Source organism: Manis pentadactyla, chromosome 16 (assembly GCF_030020395.1).
Source record: "Manis pentadactyla isolate mManPen7 chromosome 16, mManPen7.hap1, whole genome shotgun sequence".
NCBI lineage: Eukaryota > Metazoa > Chordata > Mammalia > Pholidota > Manidae > Manis > Manis pentadactyla.
Window position 1 is genome coordinate 41,611,904 of NC_080034.1, and position 20,353 is coordinate 41,632,256.

At 49.9% G+C, this 20,353-nt stretch overlaps 1 protein-coding gene and 1 long non-coding RNA gene across 14 annotated transcripts in view; one reads left to right on the plus strand and one right to left on the minus strand.

Moving 5' to 3' along the window:
- Nucleotides 1-308: 308 nt before the first annotated feature.
- LOC118907149 (uncharacterized) lies at nucleotides 309-6,896 on the minus strand. 4 transcript variants are annotated; one of them, XR_008994410.1, is made up of 3 exons: nucleotides 6,179-6,890; nucleotides 5,586-5,753; nucleotides 309-2,038 (listed from the first exon to the last, which is right to left on the minus strand). It is a non-coding gene; the product is annotated as an uncharacterized LOC118907149 (long non-coding RNA). The 4 variants fall into 4 exon arrangements; XR_008994409.1 differs by having other exon boundaries at nucleotides 5,586-5,735; nucleotides 6,179-6,887; XR_008994408.1 differs by having other exon boundaries at nucleotides 5,586-6,896.
- TNXB (tenascin XB) overlaps nucleotides 4,756-20,353 on the plus strand; it is a 54,829-nt gene continuing 39,231 nt past the window's right edge. For all 10 annotated transcript variants that reach the window (XM_057494111.1, XM_057494112.1, XM_057494116.1 and 7 more), the window contains exons 1-4: nucleotides 4,756-4,940; nucleotides 12,622-13,032; nucleotides 13,413-15,251; nucleotides 15,720-15,835. In XM_057494111.1, coding sequence (XP_057350094.1) covers nucleotides 12,630-13,032; nucleotides 13,413-15,251; nucleotides 15,720-15,835 — 2,358 coding nt within the window. In that variant the 5' untranslated portion in view covers nucleotides 4,756-4,940; nucleotides 12,622-12,629. The remainder of the gene's footprint in view (nucleotides 4,941-12,621; nucleotides 13,033-13,412; nucleotides 15,252-15,719; nucleotides 15,836-20,353) is intronic.

Sequence of the window (20,353 nt, forward strand, 5' to 3'; positions counted from 1 at the left end):
GGTGTGGGCTGGGCCCGGGCATTGAGCCCAGACGACTGGACAGGGGCCGCCCAGGCCCAGGCCCGAAGGAGGGGGAAGGACCTCACGTGTCTAGCCAGGCTCCCCCACTCCCCGTTACTGTGTTTGGGGTGGAAACAGACTGAGTAACCATGGCGGCCTGGAACAAGGGTCCCCAGGAACTGGGCCTCTCCCCCCTCCAGAGGGCAGCCCCAGCTCATCAGCCTTCCCGCCTCGAGTCCCTCGGGCAGTGCACGGCCTCGTCCAGACAGTGAGCACAGAACAAGGACTTTGGAGCCACACCGCCCGAGCTGGGTCCCCTGCTTTGTCTTTATTAGCGGGTGTCCTTGATAGTGTAACAAACACCCTGAGCCTTCGTTCCCTCAGCTACAAAATGTGATGCTCCTACCTACTTCTCAGGGTTGCTGTGAGCATGAAAGATGCTGTTCACAGGTCCTGGTCCATAGTAGACACACCTTTCCCTCCTCCCTTGCTCCTTCCTCTCCATTTACATTGTCCTATCGTCTGTTGCTCCTCTGTTCCTTCTGGGTCCATGACTGTTTCATTGTCCCGTTGGTCCTCTTTCCTGGTCTCGGCTCAGGAAGGTGTCTGATGTGCCGGCATCTCAGTCTGGGAGCTCTGGAGGGGCATCAGTGCCTCTGGCTGCGTGGCAGGAGACAGCTGGCACTTTGGTGTGAACTGGCGTTCACTGTCCCGGCCAGGGAGCAGGGTGGTGGGAAGACTTCGGTGTAAGAGTGACGGTGCAGGCATGGCAGGTGGCGGCAGGTCAGGCTCTGGGCTGCACCCTCCAGGCCCACATGGCTCTCTAGCCACAGCTCCACCCGGGGCCACCTCAGCCTGCTCACCACTGTCACTCCTGCGCCTCCTGTTGGCCCCTCCTGTCCCAGGCCCTCCTTGTCTTTCTGTGCTGCTTTCCTTCCCGGAACCCTTCCTCTTTGTTCCTCCTGTCATCCCTGACCCATGTCTCTCCCTCTTCCCTTCCTCGAGATTTTTTCCCTGCCTTTCGTTGCCCTTTACTCCACCACAAGCCATCCCTCACCTGCTCTTTTTGACCTTTTATTCTTTGTTCATCTGTTTGTTTCTTGCTTCTTTTCCATTTTTCCCTTCCTCTCCCTCTGCCTCATTCTCTTTTCCCTTTCTTTTTTCTTGGTCTTCTCATCTCCTGCTGCTGACCCTGTGCTCACCTCCCCTCTTTCCACGCTGCTCCCTGTTTCCCTTCCCACCCCTTGGTCCACATTCCCCGTCCCTTTCCATCACTTCCTCCCCCCCACTGGCCCCCCTCAGGCCCTCCCTTCCCCCCCTTCCCTCCTCCAATCCTCCCTCCTTTTCCCAGCTGTGGGGGCCAAGACTGCAGAGCCTGATGCTTGCCTCATCGTTCTGCTATGGCTTCTGGATACAGCACATCTGGATTCCAGGGCCCAGATGTGTGGTTGCCACAGCGACCCCAGTCCCTCTGGTAAATACGGGCGCCCACCCGCCCCAGAGTAGAGAACAAAACAATTGTGTGACTTCTTTTGTCACGAGATAGAAATGTCCTCCCTCCTCCCTTCTCCCCACACCCGTATCTCCAGGCAAAGCAAGTTTTAAGGGTCCAAACCCTTCCTTTAATGGCTCCTTTGCTCCCTTTTCACCCCTAGCCTTAGTTCTTGCCCATCTTTCATATCAGACTTAGTCTTTTCTGTCCGTGTTTCCCCATTCTCACTATCTCCCATCCCAGTTCCCAACAATGAAATGTTGAACCCCCATCTTGTACTTGGCAATTTCTTCTGAGTCTACATAACACTGCAGAAAGAACTTTCAGAACTCCATATCGTCTGCTCTTGCTTCTCAAGTTCTTCCAGAAGCCTCTTTGTTTCTGCCTGAAGTCTTCAATCTCTCCAGGATGTTCTTGGAGGAGGGAAGAGAATACAGGCTTTGGAATCAGAAAACCTGGGTTGAGCCACTAGCAAAGTCTGTTGGACAAGTCATTTAATGCCTGTGAGCCTGTTTCCTCAGCTGCGAAGTGGGACTAATAAAATGCCTGCATAAAACCAATAAAAAACACTGTAGGAGAGTGTTTTGTCAGCGGAAGCCCAGGGCAAACTGTTTCTCTCTTCCCCTCTCTGGGACTGCTGTCTTGGACCAGAGCCCCTGGCCTCTCTGTCCTTCAGGTCCCTGCCCTTAAATGCCCTTACTCTTCTTTATCTTCCTTCCCTTCCCTTCTTTTTGTCTTCCCCTTTCATTTCTTTCTATATATTTTACCTCTTCTGAGGTCAGGACAGGAACTGTGAGGGTCATGCAAGATTGGGAGCCCAGAGCTGAAGACACCTGGGACAGCCAGAGCACGTGGATGGTTCTTGACAACACCCTGACCCTTCTACCCAGCAGCCTGGACACTTCAGTGGAGGCAACCCACCTCTGACCACTAGGTTTCCCTGCCTTCACGCCCAGGGCTCCCTACCAGACACTCTCCCCATCCTTCCTGCCCTTTCACAATTCAGTAGTGACAAGCATTTATTAGGCACCTGCTCTGTGCAAGGCCTGGTGCTTTTCTGATGAGATGCAAGCAGATAAAACACAAGCTCCTCCAAGAACCTGAAATCCAGGGGGTGAATCAAATTTTAGACAGTGGTTATTTCAGAATCTGAAACTATGTCTGTCAGCTTCCAGTGGCTTCCTCAAATGCCTCGTAAGCTTGTAAATGTCTGTGAGCCCTTTCCTCTTCTCCGACTGCAGCGTCCTATGTCTCCCTAGCAGAGGACTGCCAAAATATCCCAGGGCCATCACCCCAGGTCGTGCTTCTCTCCGGGGTCTCCCAAAATATCCCAGGGCCATCACCCAGGTCCTGCTTCTCTCCAGGATCTCCTGGCCACTCTCAGGGCCAAGTACACTTATGGTGGCCAAGATAAAAGGACAAAAAAAGTGGCTGTGGCCATGGGACAGAATTACTGAAATTGGGGGCTATCAGAAAATATCCATCCTCTGTGCAGGCTGCTCTCCCCATGTAATGCTATTTCAGACCCTCCCTCGCCCTCTTGTCTACTTTACCCCAAGCTCTGCCAGAAGATCTGAGGGAAGCTGTTACCTACTCTGGGAGCTTCAGGCCAAGGCAGAGGAAGGAAGCTGAGCCCAGCTTCGTCCAAGATGCTGACTTCATCCTCCCTGTCAGAGCCAGGAAAAAAACAGCCACACACACACCCAGACACACGGACACACACGGGGACACCCACGCGAGAGCCCATGCGAGCCTCTGCCCCCCAGCCACGGAGGTAACTGGCAGCTGGCCCAGCCACACGCTGTACCAGTGTACCCTGACCAGGAATACCATGCAGAGACTAAGGGGCTCTGCCCTGGGGTACAGACACCTGCAACCCAAGTGACAGAATCAGGCAGATACAGGCTCCTGCATGTCTCTCTCACCCATCACTTATGATTTGGCTGAGCAACTCCTCAGTGGTGAGGTTTGTAGTAATGTAGTAAGAACTCCATTCTCACTGTGAAACCTGGGGTGGGGTCTCTCTCAGCCTGGATTTTTCTTTGTGGCAAAGGTTTTGTCAGCCCTTCATCAGGGCAGCAAGCTCTTGGGGAAATGAGGCCAGAGAAACAGCCAGCAACCTTATGCATCTGCAGGGTGTCTGCCACCCTGCCCTCTGGTGTCAGTCTTCCATCTGCCTGAGGTCAAAGTGACCTTTTCCTGCAGTGCCTAACTCTCCCTGCCCCTGCTTCTCCTTCTGCTCCCCTGCAGCTCCCAAACATTAGCCCCTTCTGCTTTCCACAACTCCACTCCACCATTCGTGCCCCCACCCCCATATTGGCCTCCAGCCTCGAGCTCTTTATCCATCCCTAAACCTCTGTTCTAACCTCCAGTCTTCCCTTCTCCATCTTCCCTGAACCCCAACATCCTTCCCAAATCTCATACAGGACATAGGAGCCCTTGACCAGCCAGTGCCCAGGCCTCACCTGTCATTCCTCTAGGAATTTGCTGAGGTGGGAGAATGAAAAAAGGGCCGTGATCCTGAGCCGAAAACAGGAGGTGGACTGAGCAGAACAGACAGGGAGAGGCAGCTCAGGGACAGTGCAAGCAGGTAAGGAGAGGGACAGGCAGGGACGCAGGTGGGTGCAATGGGACTGGGCAGGGGTGGGGTGGGAATGGCAAGTCCCAGAAAAGGCCCGGTGGTGGAGAGGAATCTGGGCTTGGGAGGGAGGTTTCTTCTTGGCCCCCCACTTCGAGGAGAGAGTTGGTGCGGGGACGAAGGAGTAGGTACTGGGCAACAGGCAGACAGGCAAGATCCAAGCTGGAGCAATGTGGCACCTGGGGAGAGGTGGGAGGGTAAGCCCTAGGGAGAGAGAAGAGAAAGGGGCTGGCCATGGGGAAGGGTATTGGTTGGGAGGAGAAACCTGTCAGAGAACCGAAGCAACAGGTGGGGAAATGGTGGGAAGAAAGGAGAAGTGGGGTAAGGGATAGGGGAAAGTCAAGTTGGGCAAAATTAGGATGGAGAGGAAGAGTAAAAATGTGATGGGGAAAAGATGTGGGAGGTAGGACCAGGGATGGAGGGGGCCAGATGAGGGTATTGTGGGACTCAGCAATCCCGGACAGGGAGTGGGGGCGGGTGTGATGGGAGGAGGTGAGGAGGGGTGGCATATGGTGACTTAGGGAGGGCCTGGCTGGGCGGGAGGGCTGGGAGGACCTGCCCTATCTCCGCTCCCCTCCCCGACCTCAAGCTGGTCCTCCCCTTCTCCTCCCCCTGCTCACTGCAGGCTCCCTCCTTCCTGCTGTTGCTGCCGACACCGACGGTTGGGTCGTGGCTCAGTGAGCCCCTGTTGCACGGAACAAGGAAGGGGACCTCCAGGGAGCTCAGGACTGCTCAGCTTAGCTAACCCTGCACTATCCCAAGAATCCTCCTCCCAAGGTCGGGGACAGAGCAGGTGCAGACGTTGCTGAGGTAAGTAAGGGACAGAGCCCTGGGGAAGCCGAGGGAAGAGCTGGGAGAGGTGGCATTTTCTGTCCTATCCCAGCACCCCAGATGAAGGTATGGCAGGAGAGCTCTCAGGAGAGCCTCCGAGAGTAGGGACTTTCTGCTGGGACAGAGGACTGGACTCCCTGTGGATGGTATGTCAGGGAGGACGGGTCATTGCGTGTGTGTGTGTGTGTCTGTGTGTGTGTGTTGGGGTGGATGCTGGGGTTTGGACAGGATCAGGCGGTGGCACCAAGGTGGAGGTGGTTATTGGTGAGGTGGGGCTCCAGGCCCAGAGGTGCTGTGACTGAGGGAACCAGCAGCTGGGCTGAACTGGTGGCCCGCTGACCCTCGGGAGGGAAGTGCCGTGGGACCTGAAGTGCTGTGGCTTGAACAGCTGAGCCAGAGATGTGGGCCAGCACTGGAGGAGACTGCTCTGGGCGTCCAGGAGGGGACTCCCCAGGTTATAGTACAGGGGTTTCAGGGCTTGGGAGGGAGTTCTGGGGGTCTTGGGCCTTTAGGAAATACTGAAATGGAGCAGAGTTTGGACTCCCAGATCTGAGAAGGGCATAGAGCCCGAAGAGAGGATCCTAAAACTTGTTCTTGGCTGAGAGCTTTGCACCCATGACTCACGGTTCAGCAGGGCTGGGATGACAGACAGGCCTCCAGAGGCACAGGGGCTCCGTCTTCACGCCATCCCGCTTCCAGGCTCTCCCTGTGCCTGTCTGAACACCCCCTACACGTGACACGCCCCGGGTGGGGCGGGCGGGCCCCTTATCTCGCCTGGAAAGAATTTAATGGCTTGGAAACAACGGGAAATGGAACTGAAAAAGGAACTCCTGGGAAGCAACTGAGAAACACCGCAGCTGCCGCTGTCGCTTCCAGTCCCTGCCCACTTCCCGGACCTGCAGCCGCCTCCCCTCTTCCCCTGGCCCTACCTCCAATGGCTGGGGACCCAGCACCTCAATTCCTCCACCTTCCTTCCCTTTGAGCCTTGGTCACTGGGTGCAGGACCAGAACCTGTCCTCACTGCCCCCTGACTCCTCACTGTGGGGCCAGAAGTCCTTTCTCTTAATTTTTCCATTCCTCTGGCCCACTAGCTCCCCAGAATAAGGGGCTTCTGGATCCCCCAACTTTCCCCTCCCTGGCATCTCCTTGCTACCTGGTTTCAACCCAGTGTCTGGAATCCCTTCCTCGCCCTCCTTCTCACACTCCTGGAATCCTACCTTCACTCCTCCTGTAGGCTGAGAGGCAGGGAGAGGCATGGGGGAAGGTGCCAGAATCCCCCATCTCTGGAACATCTTTAGTGGAAGCCAACCCCTCTCCCCACTTCTCAGGACCTACCGTCCCTGATGAGTAAAGTATCAAAGTTGGCTACAGCAGGAATACCCGGTGAGCTGAGCCAGAGCTTGGGAAGATGCCGCTACCTCTGCCAGCCTCCAGTTATGGGGAGGATGCCAAGAGGATGAGGCCATATTCCCCCCAACTTCAGAAAGGCGCCCCAGACGCAGCAGCAAGGGGGATGGTGAGGGGGAAACAAGAGACACCCAAGTTCCTTGCTTTCCTCGTTCTAAGAGAAAAGCAGAATTCTTCCAGAAGTTGGAAGTGGGGCACTGGAGGGGTGCTGGGGATAGGGGAGGAGGCTCTGGAGGTGTGGCCTGTGGGGACCACTCCCCTCTTCTCAGACCTGCCTCACTACCGAGAACCCTCTCCCCCTTCCCCCACCACAAGGGGAAAGATGTGAAATCCTCTTGTGGCGGAGTGGTACCGGACGACTCCCAAAGGCCTCCAGGTATCCTCTGCTGCCCACTAGAGAAGGCCTCTTGTTTGGTTCCCTTCACTCAGGCTAAGTTCTTTGACTCACACAGCTGCTTTCTGAGCCAATGAGAAATTAGCTTTCCTAGGCATCCCCCAGTGATAGGGTGTGGAGGAAACAAGAAGAGATTTTGTGTGTGTGTGTGTGTGTGTGCGCACGCGTGACTGCATGCACATTCACACGTGTGTGCCTGCAAAGATGCAGGTTTATTTGGATGCATATCTAATGTGTTATAAGTGTGTTCATATTTTCATTTGTGGGTGAGTGCATGCAAGTCTATCTGTGTGTATTCATGTGTGCATGCACCCTGTGGTTTGCATGACCTTGGGCATAGGATTTAAGGGTAGGTCGGCGCCCACCCCATACCCAAAGCTCCACCCCAAGCACAGAGAAAGGCTGAGGGGCCAGGGAAGGGCAGTACTCTTGTCAGCCAGGTCTCTGCCTTGGCTTCCTTGGGCATGTGCTTCCCAGTGTGGAAATTCTCTGTCCCTGTGATCGGTTCCCTATTGTCTCTCATGGGCTGGTGGCACGGTGTGATGGCTGGTAGCCCTGAAAACTCCTTTTTCTCAGACCCAGAGGAGAAATTTAAGGATAGGAAACCAGGAAAGGTGTGTGTGTTGGGGGCAGGAGCTGGTCACTGTCCCGTCCTCACCGGTCAGCATTTCCACCACTCCCCCACTCTCCCTCTCTCCAGCCTCTCTGGTCAGGAAAAGCAGGGTACCTGCTGGCGCCTTTCCTAACCCTTGGCCTGACTGGAACCTTGGCCTGCGCCTCCTCACTCCTTTGTTTGCCAGAGCCCCTCTCCTGGCCCACCCTGAGCACCCCACTACCACTTCTCTCTAATCCTTGTGTTCCTGTCCTGTGCACCCCAATCCTTGCCTCAGTGGATTCCACAAACAGCTGGGTAACCGGCACACAGATCAAGGAACAGGATATTTGTAGCAACCCAGAATTCCTGCTCCATACCCCTCTGGTCACTACTCTCCCAAGAATACCACACTTCTGACTTGTAACACTACAGACCAATGCTGCCCCTCCTTAAATTTCATATAAATCAAATTTTATAGCATGTTCTTTTTTTGTGTCTGGCTTCTTTTGCTCAGTCTCATATTAGTGAGATCCACCATATTATTGCATATGGTTGTAGTTTGCTCCCATTGTTTTATTTTGTTCCACTGTGTGGATAAGCCACACTTTATTTAATCCATTCTACCAATGTGAGACATTTGGGTAGTTCACAGTTTGAAGCTATGAGTAGTACTGCTGTGCTGGGTATGTTCCCAGGAGTGGAACTGCAGAGTCATAAGGTCTGCGTATAGCTCTAGTAGATGTAGTAGACTTGGCCCAGCAGTTTTCCAAAGGGCATGTACCATTTGAGCACACCTGGCCTGCTCTCTGGCTTGGCTTCTCCCTGAGCTGCTGTCAAATTCCAGTCCCAGACACTGTCCATGGTCCTAGCCCTGACCTTGGTCCTGTCCTTGGTTCCAGCCCTGATGCTAGTCCTGGGCTTAAATGGAGCTTTTCATTCATTCATATGGTCAATAAATATTTATTGATCACTATATGCCAGATGCAGACAACAAAAAACAGGTGCCATTCCCGCCCCCATGGACCTTACAGTCTATGGGAAAGATTGAGTGTGGGCAAGAAAGTACTAAAATAATCCCACACGTAATGTATGATTATAAATTGTTCTGAATGTTACAAATGAGATTACCTGGTGCTGTGATATCACATGATAGGGGGAATCTGACTTGGGCAGTAAAGGTTCCCTGATAAAGTGATGTGGAGTTGACACCTGAAGGGCAAGAAGGCCAAGAGAAAAGAGAAGAGCATTCCACAAAGAGGGAACCACATATACAAAGGCCTGGGGTTAGGAAGAGTGTGAAGGACTTAAGGCCAGTGGGACTGGATGGAGGAAGAGGGAAGTGCTATAGGAGATGAGGTGGGAGAGTTCAGCAAGGGCCAGCTGCTGCAGGGCTGTTTGTCAGTGTTCAAAGAGAATTCAGAAGGGGGACGCTGAAGAATTTTTAGGGGAAGAGGAACATCCTGGTGACTTCTGTGAGATTGTAAGGGGCAATAGTAGAAGCAGAGGGGCCAGCTAGAGAAGTAATCAAATTATAGAGATGCTTACAAGAAAATGTGGGTAAATATGAAATATGGTGGTGTTGGATGGGCTGTTAGGTATCTGGCTTGTGCAGCTGGATGAGCAGTGGGGCTGTGAGCTGCAGTGGAGAGCACTGAGAGGGAATGAGCCTAGGGAAAGGCGATCATGACTTCCGTTTCAAACGTTGAATTTGCTGTGCACAAGGGAAGACTGCAAGTAGGCAGTTGGATATATTTCTTGGAGTTAAAAGGAGTTGACCAGGCTAGTTTACAAATTGGTGTATGGTTCTGAAATTAAAGCCCAGGGTCTGGATAAAGGTACTTAGGTGGATGACTACAGCATTAGGTCTCAACTCTGCACATTACAATCACCTGGGGAGCTCTTAAAAATATTGAATAAAATTCAATGTCTCAGTCACTCTAGCCACATTTCAGATGTTCAGGAGCCACATCTTTCTCCTGGCCACCGTATCAACAGCACAGATACAGAGTGCTTTAAAATGGAAGATGTGGTCAACAGTGTCCAGTGATTTTGAGAGAGGTAAAGAAAGATGAAGACAAATGTCTCTTAGATTCTATGACACTGGGATCATTGGGAGACCTTAGGGACAGCTGTTTGGTAGGTTGAAAGGAGGTGGAGAAGCCTGATAGAAGTGGATTGAGGCATGCATGGGATATGGGGAAATGGAAACAGCAAGTATAGATAAATTTTTTACAACTGTGGCCCTGAAGTAAATGTGAGAAATATTGGAGGCTGGAAGGGGTATAAGTTGGAAAAGGTTTTTTTTTAAGTGTAGCTTTCATATAGTGAAATGCACAAATCTTAAGTGTATAGCTCAGTTAATTTTGAATCAGTATACATTGGTTTAACCACCACCCAGATCAAGGTACAAAATATTTCCTATCTTCTAATAGCAAAGATTGGTTCTGCCTGTTTTTGAATTTCATATAAATAACATCATTCACAATGTTCTCTTTATGCGTCTGGTTTCTTTTGCTTAGCAGCATATGTGTGAAATTTGTCCATGTTGTTGCATGTAGCAAGAGGGTTTTTTCATTGCTGTATAGTATTCTATTCTATTTATTTATCCATTCTACTATTAACGAACACTGAAGTTGTGTCCAGTGTGGGCTAATATGAAAAAGAGGTCATTAGCATTTTTATACATATCTTTCAGAGGATATATGCAGTCATTTCTTTGGATATCTAATAAGTGGAATTTCTGGGGTTTAGGCCTTAGTAGATACTGCCTAACAGTTTTCCAGAGTTTATGCTCCTGCTTGCACCAGATGAGAGTTCTTTTTGCTTCATATTCTTGCCAGTATTGAGCAACAACACTTCCATTAATTTTAGCTGTTCTGGTGGATATTTGATAGCATCTCGTTGTGGTTTTAATTTGCATTTCACTGGTTACTAGTGTTGTTACACATATGTTATACATGTACCTTTATTATACATATATATGTTTATTTTTCATATGTTTATTGGCCCTTTAGACATTCTTTTCTTGGAGTACCTGTTTAAGTCTTTTGACAATTTAAAACACTAGGTTACCTGCATTTTAAAACTTCTATTATTTTTATTATATATGTATTTAAATATTTTATGTTGAGGTACATACAATACATATACAATCTTAGTGTACAATGTTTGAATTTTGACATTTGCATATGCTCATGTAACCATCATCCAGATCAAGATATCAAACATTCTCACTATTTTCTTCCCCTTCACTTATTTCAACCCACCCTCCCATATGGCAACCACCAGTCTGTTCTCTGTGTCTACTTCATTTTTATTTGTTTGCTCATTTGTTTTTTAGAATCCACATATAAGTCAAAACGTGATATTTTCTTCATCTGCTATATTTCACTTAACATAATACACTTTAGGTACATCAATGTTGTTGCAAATGGAAAGATCTCATTCTTTTTATGGCTGAGTAATATCCCACTGTATATGTGTACCACATCTTTTTTATCCACTCACCCATTGATAGACATTCAGGTTGTTTCCATACTTTGGCTATTGTAAATAATGCTATGATAAGCATAGATGTGCATATATCTTTGCAGATTAGTAATTTTGTTTTCTTAAAGTAAATTCCCAGATTAGAATTGCTAGGTCATATGGTATTTCTATATTTAGTATTTTGAGAAACCTCCCTGCTGCTTTCCATAGTGGCTGCACCAATTTGCAGTCCCACCAACAGGTGGGAGCGTTCTTTTTTCTCCACATCCTCGCCAACACTCGTTATTTCTTGTCTTGTTGATATTAGTGTTTTTTGTTGTTTTGTTTTGAAGGAATTCGTTTAGATTTTAATCCTCTCTCACACTCTCAGTCAATAACTTTTTTTCCCTCCCACTCTCCTCCCTCCCTGTGTGTGTGTGTATAAACAGATGCACACACACACACATGCACACACATACTGGCATATCTCACATATTCTCTCCCAGTCTGTGACTTGCCTTCTCATTCTCTTACTAGTGTCTTTTGATGACCAGAAGTCATTAATTTATTAAGGTACAATGTATCAGCCTCCTTTTTATGGTTAAGTTTTGTGTGAAATCTTTAATGGTTAAATTTTGTGTGGTTAGATATTAAGAAATCTTTGCTTTCTCCAAGGTCATAAAGGTTTTCTCCTATTTTTTTTCCTATAAGGTATTGTTCTGAGAGACATTGCTTCACTTTTCACAATTAGGTCTATTGGATTCATTTCAAATTAATTTCTCCTTACAGACATAAGGTAGAAATAGATTTTTTCCCAAATGGATCTTCAAGTGACCCAGCACCATTTACCAAAAAGATCATCCATTCTCCTCTCAATTGCAGTGGCACCTTTGCCATTAATCAGTTGGCCACCTTTGTGTGGATCTATTTCTGGACCCTATTATGTTCTATCGCTGCACCTTTATAATAAGTTTTGATATTTGGTAATGTAAGTCCTCAGGAGGACGGTTTTTTAAAAAAAATAAAAAAAGATATTTGGGCTCATATAAAAGTTGGTGAGAAGGGTCTAGTTGAGAGAGGGGTTGAATAAAAGTATAATCTACACCTTAAGGTTTCTGGAAAGACAATAGGATCTGGGATCCAGGTGCTTATGGAAGGACTGGCCTTATGTGCTCACCTGCTCCCCCACTCAACATAAAGGCATTGGGTAGCCCTGTTGACAGGCGCACAAAGCAGTGCCAGGACAGACCAGGTCCCTGTTCTCGTGCAGCACCCTCTCTAGTAGTGGGAGAAAAATAGCAAGTATGCACATAAGCAGATGATTCAGGAAGCAGTAAATGCCATGAAGAGCATGAGAAGGATCTCATGATAGAGTAACGGAAGACTGCTCCAAATGAGCACCAAGGAATGCCTCTTGGCTCAATGGCACGCGAGTTAAGATTTGAACAAGAGTCAGTCCTTGAGAGCAGAGTGAAGAGGATCCCAGACAAGTACAGAAGCCCTTAGGCTGATGTAAGCTTGTAGTGTCTGTGGCACAGCCAAATGACCAGTGTCCATGGAACAGTGAAAAAAAACAACGGGAGCAAGATAACCAAATGATACTAGAAAGCGAGGTAGAGACCAAATCTGCCCAAGGGACATATGTGGGTTAGGCTGCATGTGGATTTTTACATAAGTTGGAGTTAGGTAGATTAGTTATATGGATGGTGACGATGGGGGACGGATGTTGAGAAAGAGGGGGATCCATCCTGGCTCCTCTGTGAAGCTGCTCTCACACGTGCCCTCTCTCCCTGCAGCCTCCTGAATGATGCCAGCCCAATGTTTCCTAACCTCCAGCCTGGCCCTCCTGGTGCTGCTGGACACAGTCAGAGCAGGCCCTTTCTCTCCACGGTACAACGTGACACTCCCTGCCCCGCGGCCGCCTCCCCAGCCAGGGGGCCGGACAGCAGAGCCAAGAGGGGGAAGCCCTTCCTCTCAGCTTTATGAGCACAACGTGGAAGGAGGGGAAAAGCAGGTGGTGTTCACCCACCGCATTAACCTGCCCCCTTCAGCTGGCTGTGGCTGTCCACCTGGCACTGAGCCTCCCATCCCCGCTTCAGAGGTGCAGGCCCTGAGGGTCCGCCTGGAGATCCTGGAGGAGCTGGTGAAGGGGCTCAAGGAACAGTGCACAGGGGGATGTTGTCCTGCTGCTGCGCAGGCTGGCACAGGTGAGCAGATGGTTACAGGAGGGGCCACAGGAAAAGAGGAAGGTGGAGAAGTGGGTTAGGCCGGGTGGGTCATCATACTTTATGGAAGGGACCTTGGTATGAATTATAAACAGGCACCCCTTCCTTGCCCTTGGGGGTGGTGAGTGCAGCCTAGGACACAACTCTGAGAGGAACCACATGGCTAGATGTCAACCCTCCCCTCCCATGAAGCATGTGCTAAGGGCCTTGGGAGGCCGCACATATTGACAATGAGCAGCTGGAAACTAAGATGGCCATATGAAATCAGCTGGCCCTGCTGGAGGGGCTGATTCGAAGGAGCATTGTGTGGACCCAACCTCTCCCCAAGAGAGACTGAGGCCTGACTCTCCCTCTTACTCTAGGCCAGACAGACGTTCGCAGCCTCTGCAGTCTCCATGGCGTGTTTGACCTGAGTCGCTGTGCCTGTTCCTGCGAGCCAGGCTGGGGTGGGCCCACCTGCTCGGACCCCACAGACGCCAGGGTAACCCCCTCCTCCCCACCCTCAGCCTCTGGGTCCTGCCCTGATGACTGCAACGATCAGGGTCGCTGTGTCCGTGGTCGTTGCGTGTGCTTCCCTGGCTACAGCGGCCCCAGCTGTGGCTGGCCCTCCTGCCCCAAGGACTGCCACGGCCGCGGACGCTGCGTGCAGGGCGTGTGCGTGTGCCGGACGGGCTTCTCAGGCGAGGACTGCAGCCTGCGCTCCTGCCCTCGAGGCTGCAGTCAGAGGGGGCGCTGCGAGGACGGCCGCTGCGTGTGCGATCCCGGCTACACTGGCGAGGACTGTGGGAAGAAGGGCTGCCCTCGAAGTTGCAGCCAGAGGGGGCGCTGCGAGAATGGGCGCTGTGTGTGCAACCCTGGCTACACTGGCGAAGACTGTGCTGTGAGGAGCTGCCCTCGGGGCTGCAGCCAGAAGGGGCGCTGCGAGGACGGGCGCTGCGTCTGTGACCCTGGCCACACTGGGGAGGACTGCGGTGCACGGACCTGCCCGTGGGACTGTGGCGAGGGCGGGCGTTGCGTGGACGGGCGTTGCGTGTGCTGGCCAGGGTACACGGGCGACGACTGCAGCACGCGGACCTGTCCGCGCGACTGCCGGGGTCGCGGGCGCTGCGAGGATGGCGAATGCATCTGCGACGCAGGCTACAGCGGAGACGACTGCGGCGTACGCAGCTGCCCCCTCGACTGCAGCCAAAGGGGCCGCTGCGAGGACGGCCGCTGCGTGTGCTGGCCCGGGTACACTGGACCTGACTGCGGCGCGCGTGCCTGCCCGCGTGACTGTCGAGGCCGCGGGCGCTGCGAAAACGGCGTGTGCGTGTGCAACGCGGGCTACAGTGGCGAGGATTGCGGCGTGCGCAGCTGTCCTGGGGACTGTCGTGGCCGCGGCCGTTGCGAGAATGGCCGCTGCGTGTGTTGGCCTGGTTATACAGGCCGGGACTGCAGCACGCGTGCCTGCCCTGGCGACTGTCGTGGGCGCGGGCGCTGTGTGGACGGCCGCTGCGTGTGCAATCCAGGCTTCACGGGCGACGACTGCGGGAGCCGTCGGTGCCCCGGCGACTGCCGCGGCCGAGGCCGCTGTGAGGATGGCATGTGCATGTGCAGCACAGGCTACGAGGGGGAGGACTGTGGCACTCGCAGCTGCCCAGGAGGTTGCCGAGGCCGCGGCCAGTGCCTGGACGGGCGCTGTGTGTGCGACGATGGCTACTCAGGCGAGGACTGCGGCATGAGGCGGTGCCCGCGCGACTGCAGTCAGCATGGCGTGTGCCAGGACGGTGTGTGCGCCTGTTGGGAGGGCTACGCGGGCGAGGACTGCGGCCTCCGTACCTGCCCCTCCAACTGCCATGGGCGCGGCCGCTGTGAGGAGGGACGCTGCGTGTGCGACTCAGGCTACACTGGCCCCTCCTGCGCCACCCGCACCTGCCTGGCGGACTGCCGAGGCCGTGGGCGCTGTGTGCAGGGAGTGTGTGTGTGCTACGCGGGCTATAGCGGCGAGGACTGTGGGCAAGAAGAGCCCCCCGCCAGCGCCTGCCCTGGGGGGTGTGGGCCCCGGGAACTATGCCGCTCAGGCCAGTGTGTATGTGTTGAGGGCTTCCGAGGCCCAGACTGTGCCATCCAAACGTGCCCTGCGGACTGCCGTGGCCGTGGAGAGTGTCGTGACGGCAGCTGCGTCTGCCAAGATGGCTATGCAGGGGAGGACTGTGGGGAAGGTGAGGAGGCAGCCTTGCCCAATATGCTCTGTCAGGGACTGGGAACCAGAGCCAGTGGGAAGGCCTGAGCCGGAGGCCTAGGAGTCCAGGGACCTGGAGAAGAGTGAAGAGTAGACTTATGTTGCAGGGAGAGGCAGTCAGAAGAGCCAGGGAACCAGGGTCCACCGGGGGCAGCAGAACCATGGGGCATGCCAGCAGGCAGAACCTGCTTTTAGGTCTCTGATGAGCAGGTTGGGGGCCCTTTTAGTTGCTTTTGGGGAGATTTTGTGTTTCTGGAAATGGGGGGAAGGTAAAGGAGACCCAGGATCTGTGCAGGCCTCTGCCAGCTTAGCCTCTCCCCCAGAGAGGAGTGGGGACTCCAATAGTGATGACTTAGTATGGCCTTGAGTAAGGGGGCCTGTGATGGTGGGGATAGAGGGTGAGAGCTGCTTCGGTAACCAGCATCCCATATCCTATTCTCCTGGGCAGAGGTGCCAGCCATTGAAAGCATGAGGATGCACCTCCTGGAAGAGACAACAGTTCGGACAGAGTGGACCCGGGCTCCTGGCACTGTGGATGCCTATGAAATTCAGTTCATCCCCACGGTGAGAGCCAAGCTCCAGGAGGGGGCTGGGTGGGCAGGCCTGGGGGGAGGGAGTGCTCATCTCAAGCAGGAAGTTCCCGGTACTCAGCTGGTGAAGATAGCTGGGTTCCTGAAACTGCTGTAAGGGCCTTCTCATCTTGCAGCACATGGGGTTGCAGGTGGCCTTTGCAGCAGTGGTTCACTGCAGCTGAACACCATGGGCCACAGGGAGCTCTGCCCAGTCCGTTGCTGGTCATCATTGTTGTTCTTGTTGCTGAATGACAGTTTGCCCCATTCTAACATCCATCCATTGGCCTGCGCTAGGTCTTCACAAGCATTCATAATGTATTTGCTTTCTCTGCATCCTACACCACGGACTTTCAGGCATTGGGAGAGGTGAGCCACCACATCACTCTTCATTCTTTCCAGGCAAAACCCGCTGATTTCTTCACCCCTTCTCCCTAAGGCTTTGTTCTCAGAATCCTTCACTTCCTGAGCTCCCTGCTCTAGTGGCTCCTGCTTTCCACATTTGTCCCTAAAGTGTGGGGGCAGAGAGGAGTCCAGTCATTCTCTTAGCTGACTCTGGATACACGGCACTCTTCTTTTTTTTTTTTTTTTTTTTATTTATTGAAGAGTAGTTGACAACAGTATTGCATTACATTAGTTTCAGGTACGGCACTCTTCTTAAAGTTGACGTATATTCACTTATGGTCACACAAACTGTCTGCCATCTGTATTGATCATATTTGTCTTTTCAAGTAAATTTTTATTATAAAAGTCATATAAGAACTCTCTACACCGAAAAGCAGCAGGGTACACATTCTTCTCAAGTGCACATGGAACATTCTCCAGAATACACCACATACTAGGCCACAAAAAGAGCCTCAGTAAATTCAAAAAAGACTGAAATTCTACCAACCAACTTCTCAGACCACAAAGGTATAAAACTAGAAATAAATTGTACAAAGAAAGCAAAAAGGCTCACAAACAAATGGAGGCTTAACAACATGCTCCTAAATAATCAATGGATCAACGACCAAATTAAAATAGAGATCAAGGAATATATGGAAACAAATGACAACAACAACACAAAGCCCCAACTTCTGTGGGACACAGCAAAAGCAGTTCTAAGAGGAAAGTATATAGCAATCCAGGCATATTTAAAGAAGGAAGAACAATCCCAAATGAATAGTCTAAAGTCACAATTATCGAAATTGTAAAAAGAACAAATGAGGCCTAAAGTCAGCAGAAGGAGGGACATAATAAAGATCAGAGAAGAAATAAATAAAATTGAGAAGAATAAAACAATAGAAAAAAAATCAATGAAAAGTCATATAGCCTTAGGGTAGAAACTAAAAAATCTAGATAAACAAGGACGAAGAAAGAAAGAAGGAAAAAAGATGACATTCCACTGTATACACTTTTTTAGCCTAATGTATAGTCTTGCATTTGGCTCTGTTTGGTGTTATCTTTTTTGGTTTGGGCCAAGCTGCCTAGGCTGTTGCAAAAATTTGAGTCTGTGAACTGGTTCCCCTGCCTCCATGTCATCAGCATGCTGCAAAGCATCCTTTCTTTGTCTCCTTCCAAGTCGCTTTTAAAATATTTGGGGGGCACCCAGAGGACAAAGCCTTGTGACCTCTCAGTAGAGACCTCTTTTTATGCAGATCAGTCTTCTGTGATGTGTTTTAGTCTCCCAGCTCTACATCATCTGACATCATCCCACAGATGCCATGGGTGGGTAGGCCATGTCACCCTACTTCTGCCCAGCCATGACTCTGGAAAAATGATTAATTCCCAGGGCATAAGCCCTAGGAAGCTCTAGGACAGAAGGGACAGCTCAAAGGTGCCATCATCTCCACCCCAATCGGCCTGGTCAATCTAAGTGACCCCCAAAGTGAGACCCCTGCCATATTCTGTCTGTCCTCCTCACTCCCTGGTAGAAGCAGAGGCAGAAATCCCTCCTTTGCTGCACAACCAAGATAGCTTGGATTATTTCTTCTGTTAAAAAGAAATTGTTATAAAAATAACTTTATCACAAGATAAGAATTTGGCAACTAGAGAAAAAAACAAATAGTTCTTGGCTGCTTCACACTAAAAATGCACTGTTAACATTTTAAACTGTTTCTCCCACTGTCTTCTTCTGTGTGTATATTATTTACATAATTCTGATCTTGAGGGGATGAGACTATTTTTGTTGCTAAGTATATGAAAGAAACGGTTTATTGACTTCATTCGATTATCTTTAACACATTTATGTATTTATTTATTTATTTATTTAAAGTATCATTGATATACAATCTTATGAAGGTTTCACATGAGCAGCATTGTGGTTACTACATTCACCCATATTATCAAGTGCCCCCCCAACCCCATTGCAGTCACTGTCCATCAGCGTAGTAAGATGCTATAGAGTCACTACTTGTCTTCTACATTATGTGTGCTAATCCCCCTACATTATGTGTGCTAATCATAATATCCCTTAATCCCTTTCTCCCTCCCTCCTCAATCACCCTCCCCTCCCCGTTTCCCTTTGGTAACTGCAAGTCCCTTCTTGGAGTCTGTGAGTCTGCTGCTGTTTTGTTCCTTCAGTTTTGCTTTGTTGTTATACTCCACAAATGAATGAAATCATTTGGTACTTGTCTTTCTCCGCCTGGCTTATTTCACTGAGCATAATACCCTCTAGCTCCATCCATGTTGTTGCAAATGGTACAGGATTTGTTTTCTTCTTATGGCTGAATAATATTCCATTGTGTATATGTACCACCTCTTCTTTACCCATTCATCTATTGATGGACACTTAGGTTGCTTCCATGTCTTGGCTATTGTAAATAGTGTTGCGATAAACATAGGGGTGCATGGCTTTTTGAATCTGTGATCTTGTTTTCTTCTGGTAAATTCCTAGGAGTGGAATTCCTGGGTCAAATGGTATTTCTATTTTGAGTTTTTTGAGGAACCTCCATATTGCTTTCCATAATAGTTGAACTAATTTACATTCCCACCAGCAGTGTAGGAGGGTCCCCTTTCTCCACATCCCCACCAGCATTTGTTGTTCCTTGTCTTTTGGATGGTGGCCATCCTAACTGGTGTGAGGTGATACCTCATTGTAGTTTTAATTTGCATTTCTCTGATAATTAGCGATGTGGAGCATCTTTTCATGTGTCTGTTGGCCATCTGAATTTCTTCTTTGGAGAAGTGTCTGTTCAGATCCTCTGCCCATTTTTTAATTGGGTTATTTGCTTTTTGGATGTTGAAGCATATGAGCTCTTTTTATATTTTGGATGTTAACCCCTTGTCAAATATGTCATTTATGAATATGTTCTCTCATATTGTAGGATGGCTTTTTGTTCTGCTGATGGTGTCCTTTGCTGTACAGAAGTTTTTTAGTTTGATGTAGTCCCACTTGTTCATTTTTGCTTTTGTTTCTCTTGTCCGAGGAGATATGTTCAGGAAGAAGTTGCTCATGTTTATATTCAAGAGATTTTTGCCTATGTTTTCTTCCAAGGATTTTATGGTTTCATGACTTACATTCAGGTCTTTGATACATTTCAAGTTTACTTTTGTATATGGAGGAGGGAATGAAACTTAAAAAAAATTTTTTTTATTAAGGTATGATTGATATACACTCTTATGAAAGTTTCACATGAAAAAACAATGTGGTTACTACATTTACCCATATTATCAAGTCCCCACACATACCCCAATGCAGTCACTGTCCATCAGTGCAGCAAGTTGCCGGAGATCCACTATGTGCCTTCTCTGTGCTACACTGTTCTCCCCGTGATCCCCCACACCATGTGTACTAAACATAATACCCCTCAGTCCCCTTATCCCTCCCTCCGCACCTGCCCTCCCACACCCCTCACCTTTGGTAACCACCAGTTCATTCTTGGAGTCTCTGAGCCTGCTGCCATTTTGTTTCTTCAGTTTTGCTTTATTGTTATACTCCACAAATGAGGGAAATCATTTGGCATTTGTCTTTCTCTGCCTGGCTTATTTCAGTGACATAATGTCCTCCAGCTCCATCCATGTTGTTGCAAATGGTAGGACTTGTTTCTTTCTTATGGCTGAATAGTATTCCATTGTGTATATGTACCACATCTTCTTTATCCATTCATCTACAGATGGACACTTAGGTTGCTTCCATATCTTGGCTATTGTAAAAAGTGCTGCAATAAACATAGGGGTGCATGTGTCTCTTTGAATCTGATAAGTTGTATTCTTTGGGTATATTCCAAGGAGTGGGATTCCAGGGTCAAATGGTATTTCTATTTTGAGTTTTTTGAGGAACCTCCATATTGCTTTCCACAATGGTTTAACTAGCTTACAGGGAATGAGACTTTTTAAAGGAACTTTTCTAAGAAACTTCAGGGAAAGAAGAATTAAACACCTGAGACAGAAGGAGGTTGCAGGGCATCATTGGCACTTGCTCTTAGTAAGTACAAATCCATACTTGAGTGTTCTCAAGAAGCATGCGTCTTTTCTCACCCATGGGGTCAACCTGGCCTGTGCCTGGCTTGGCCACGCTCAGCTCATCTGCTCT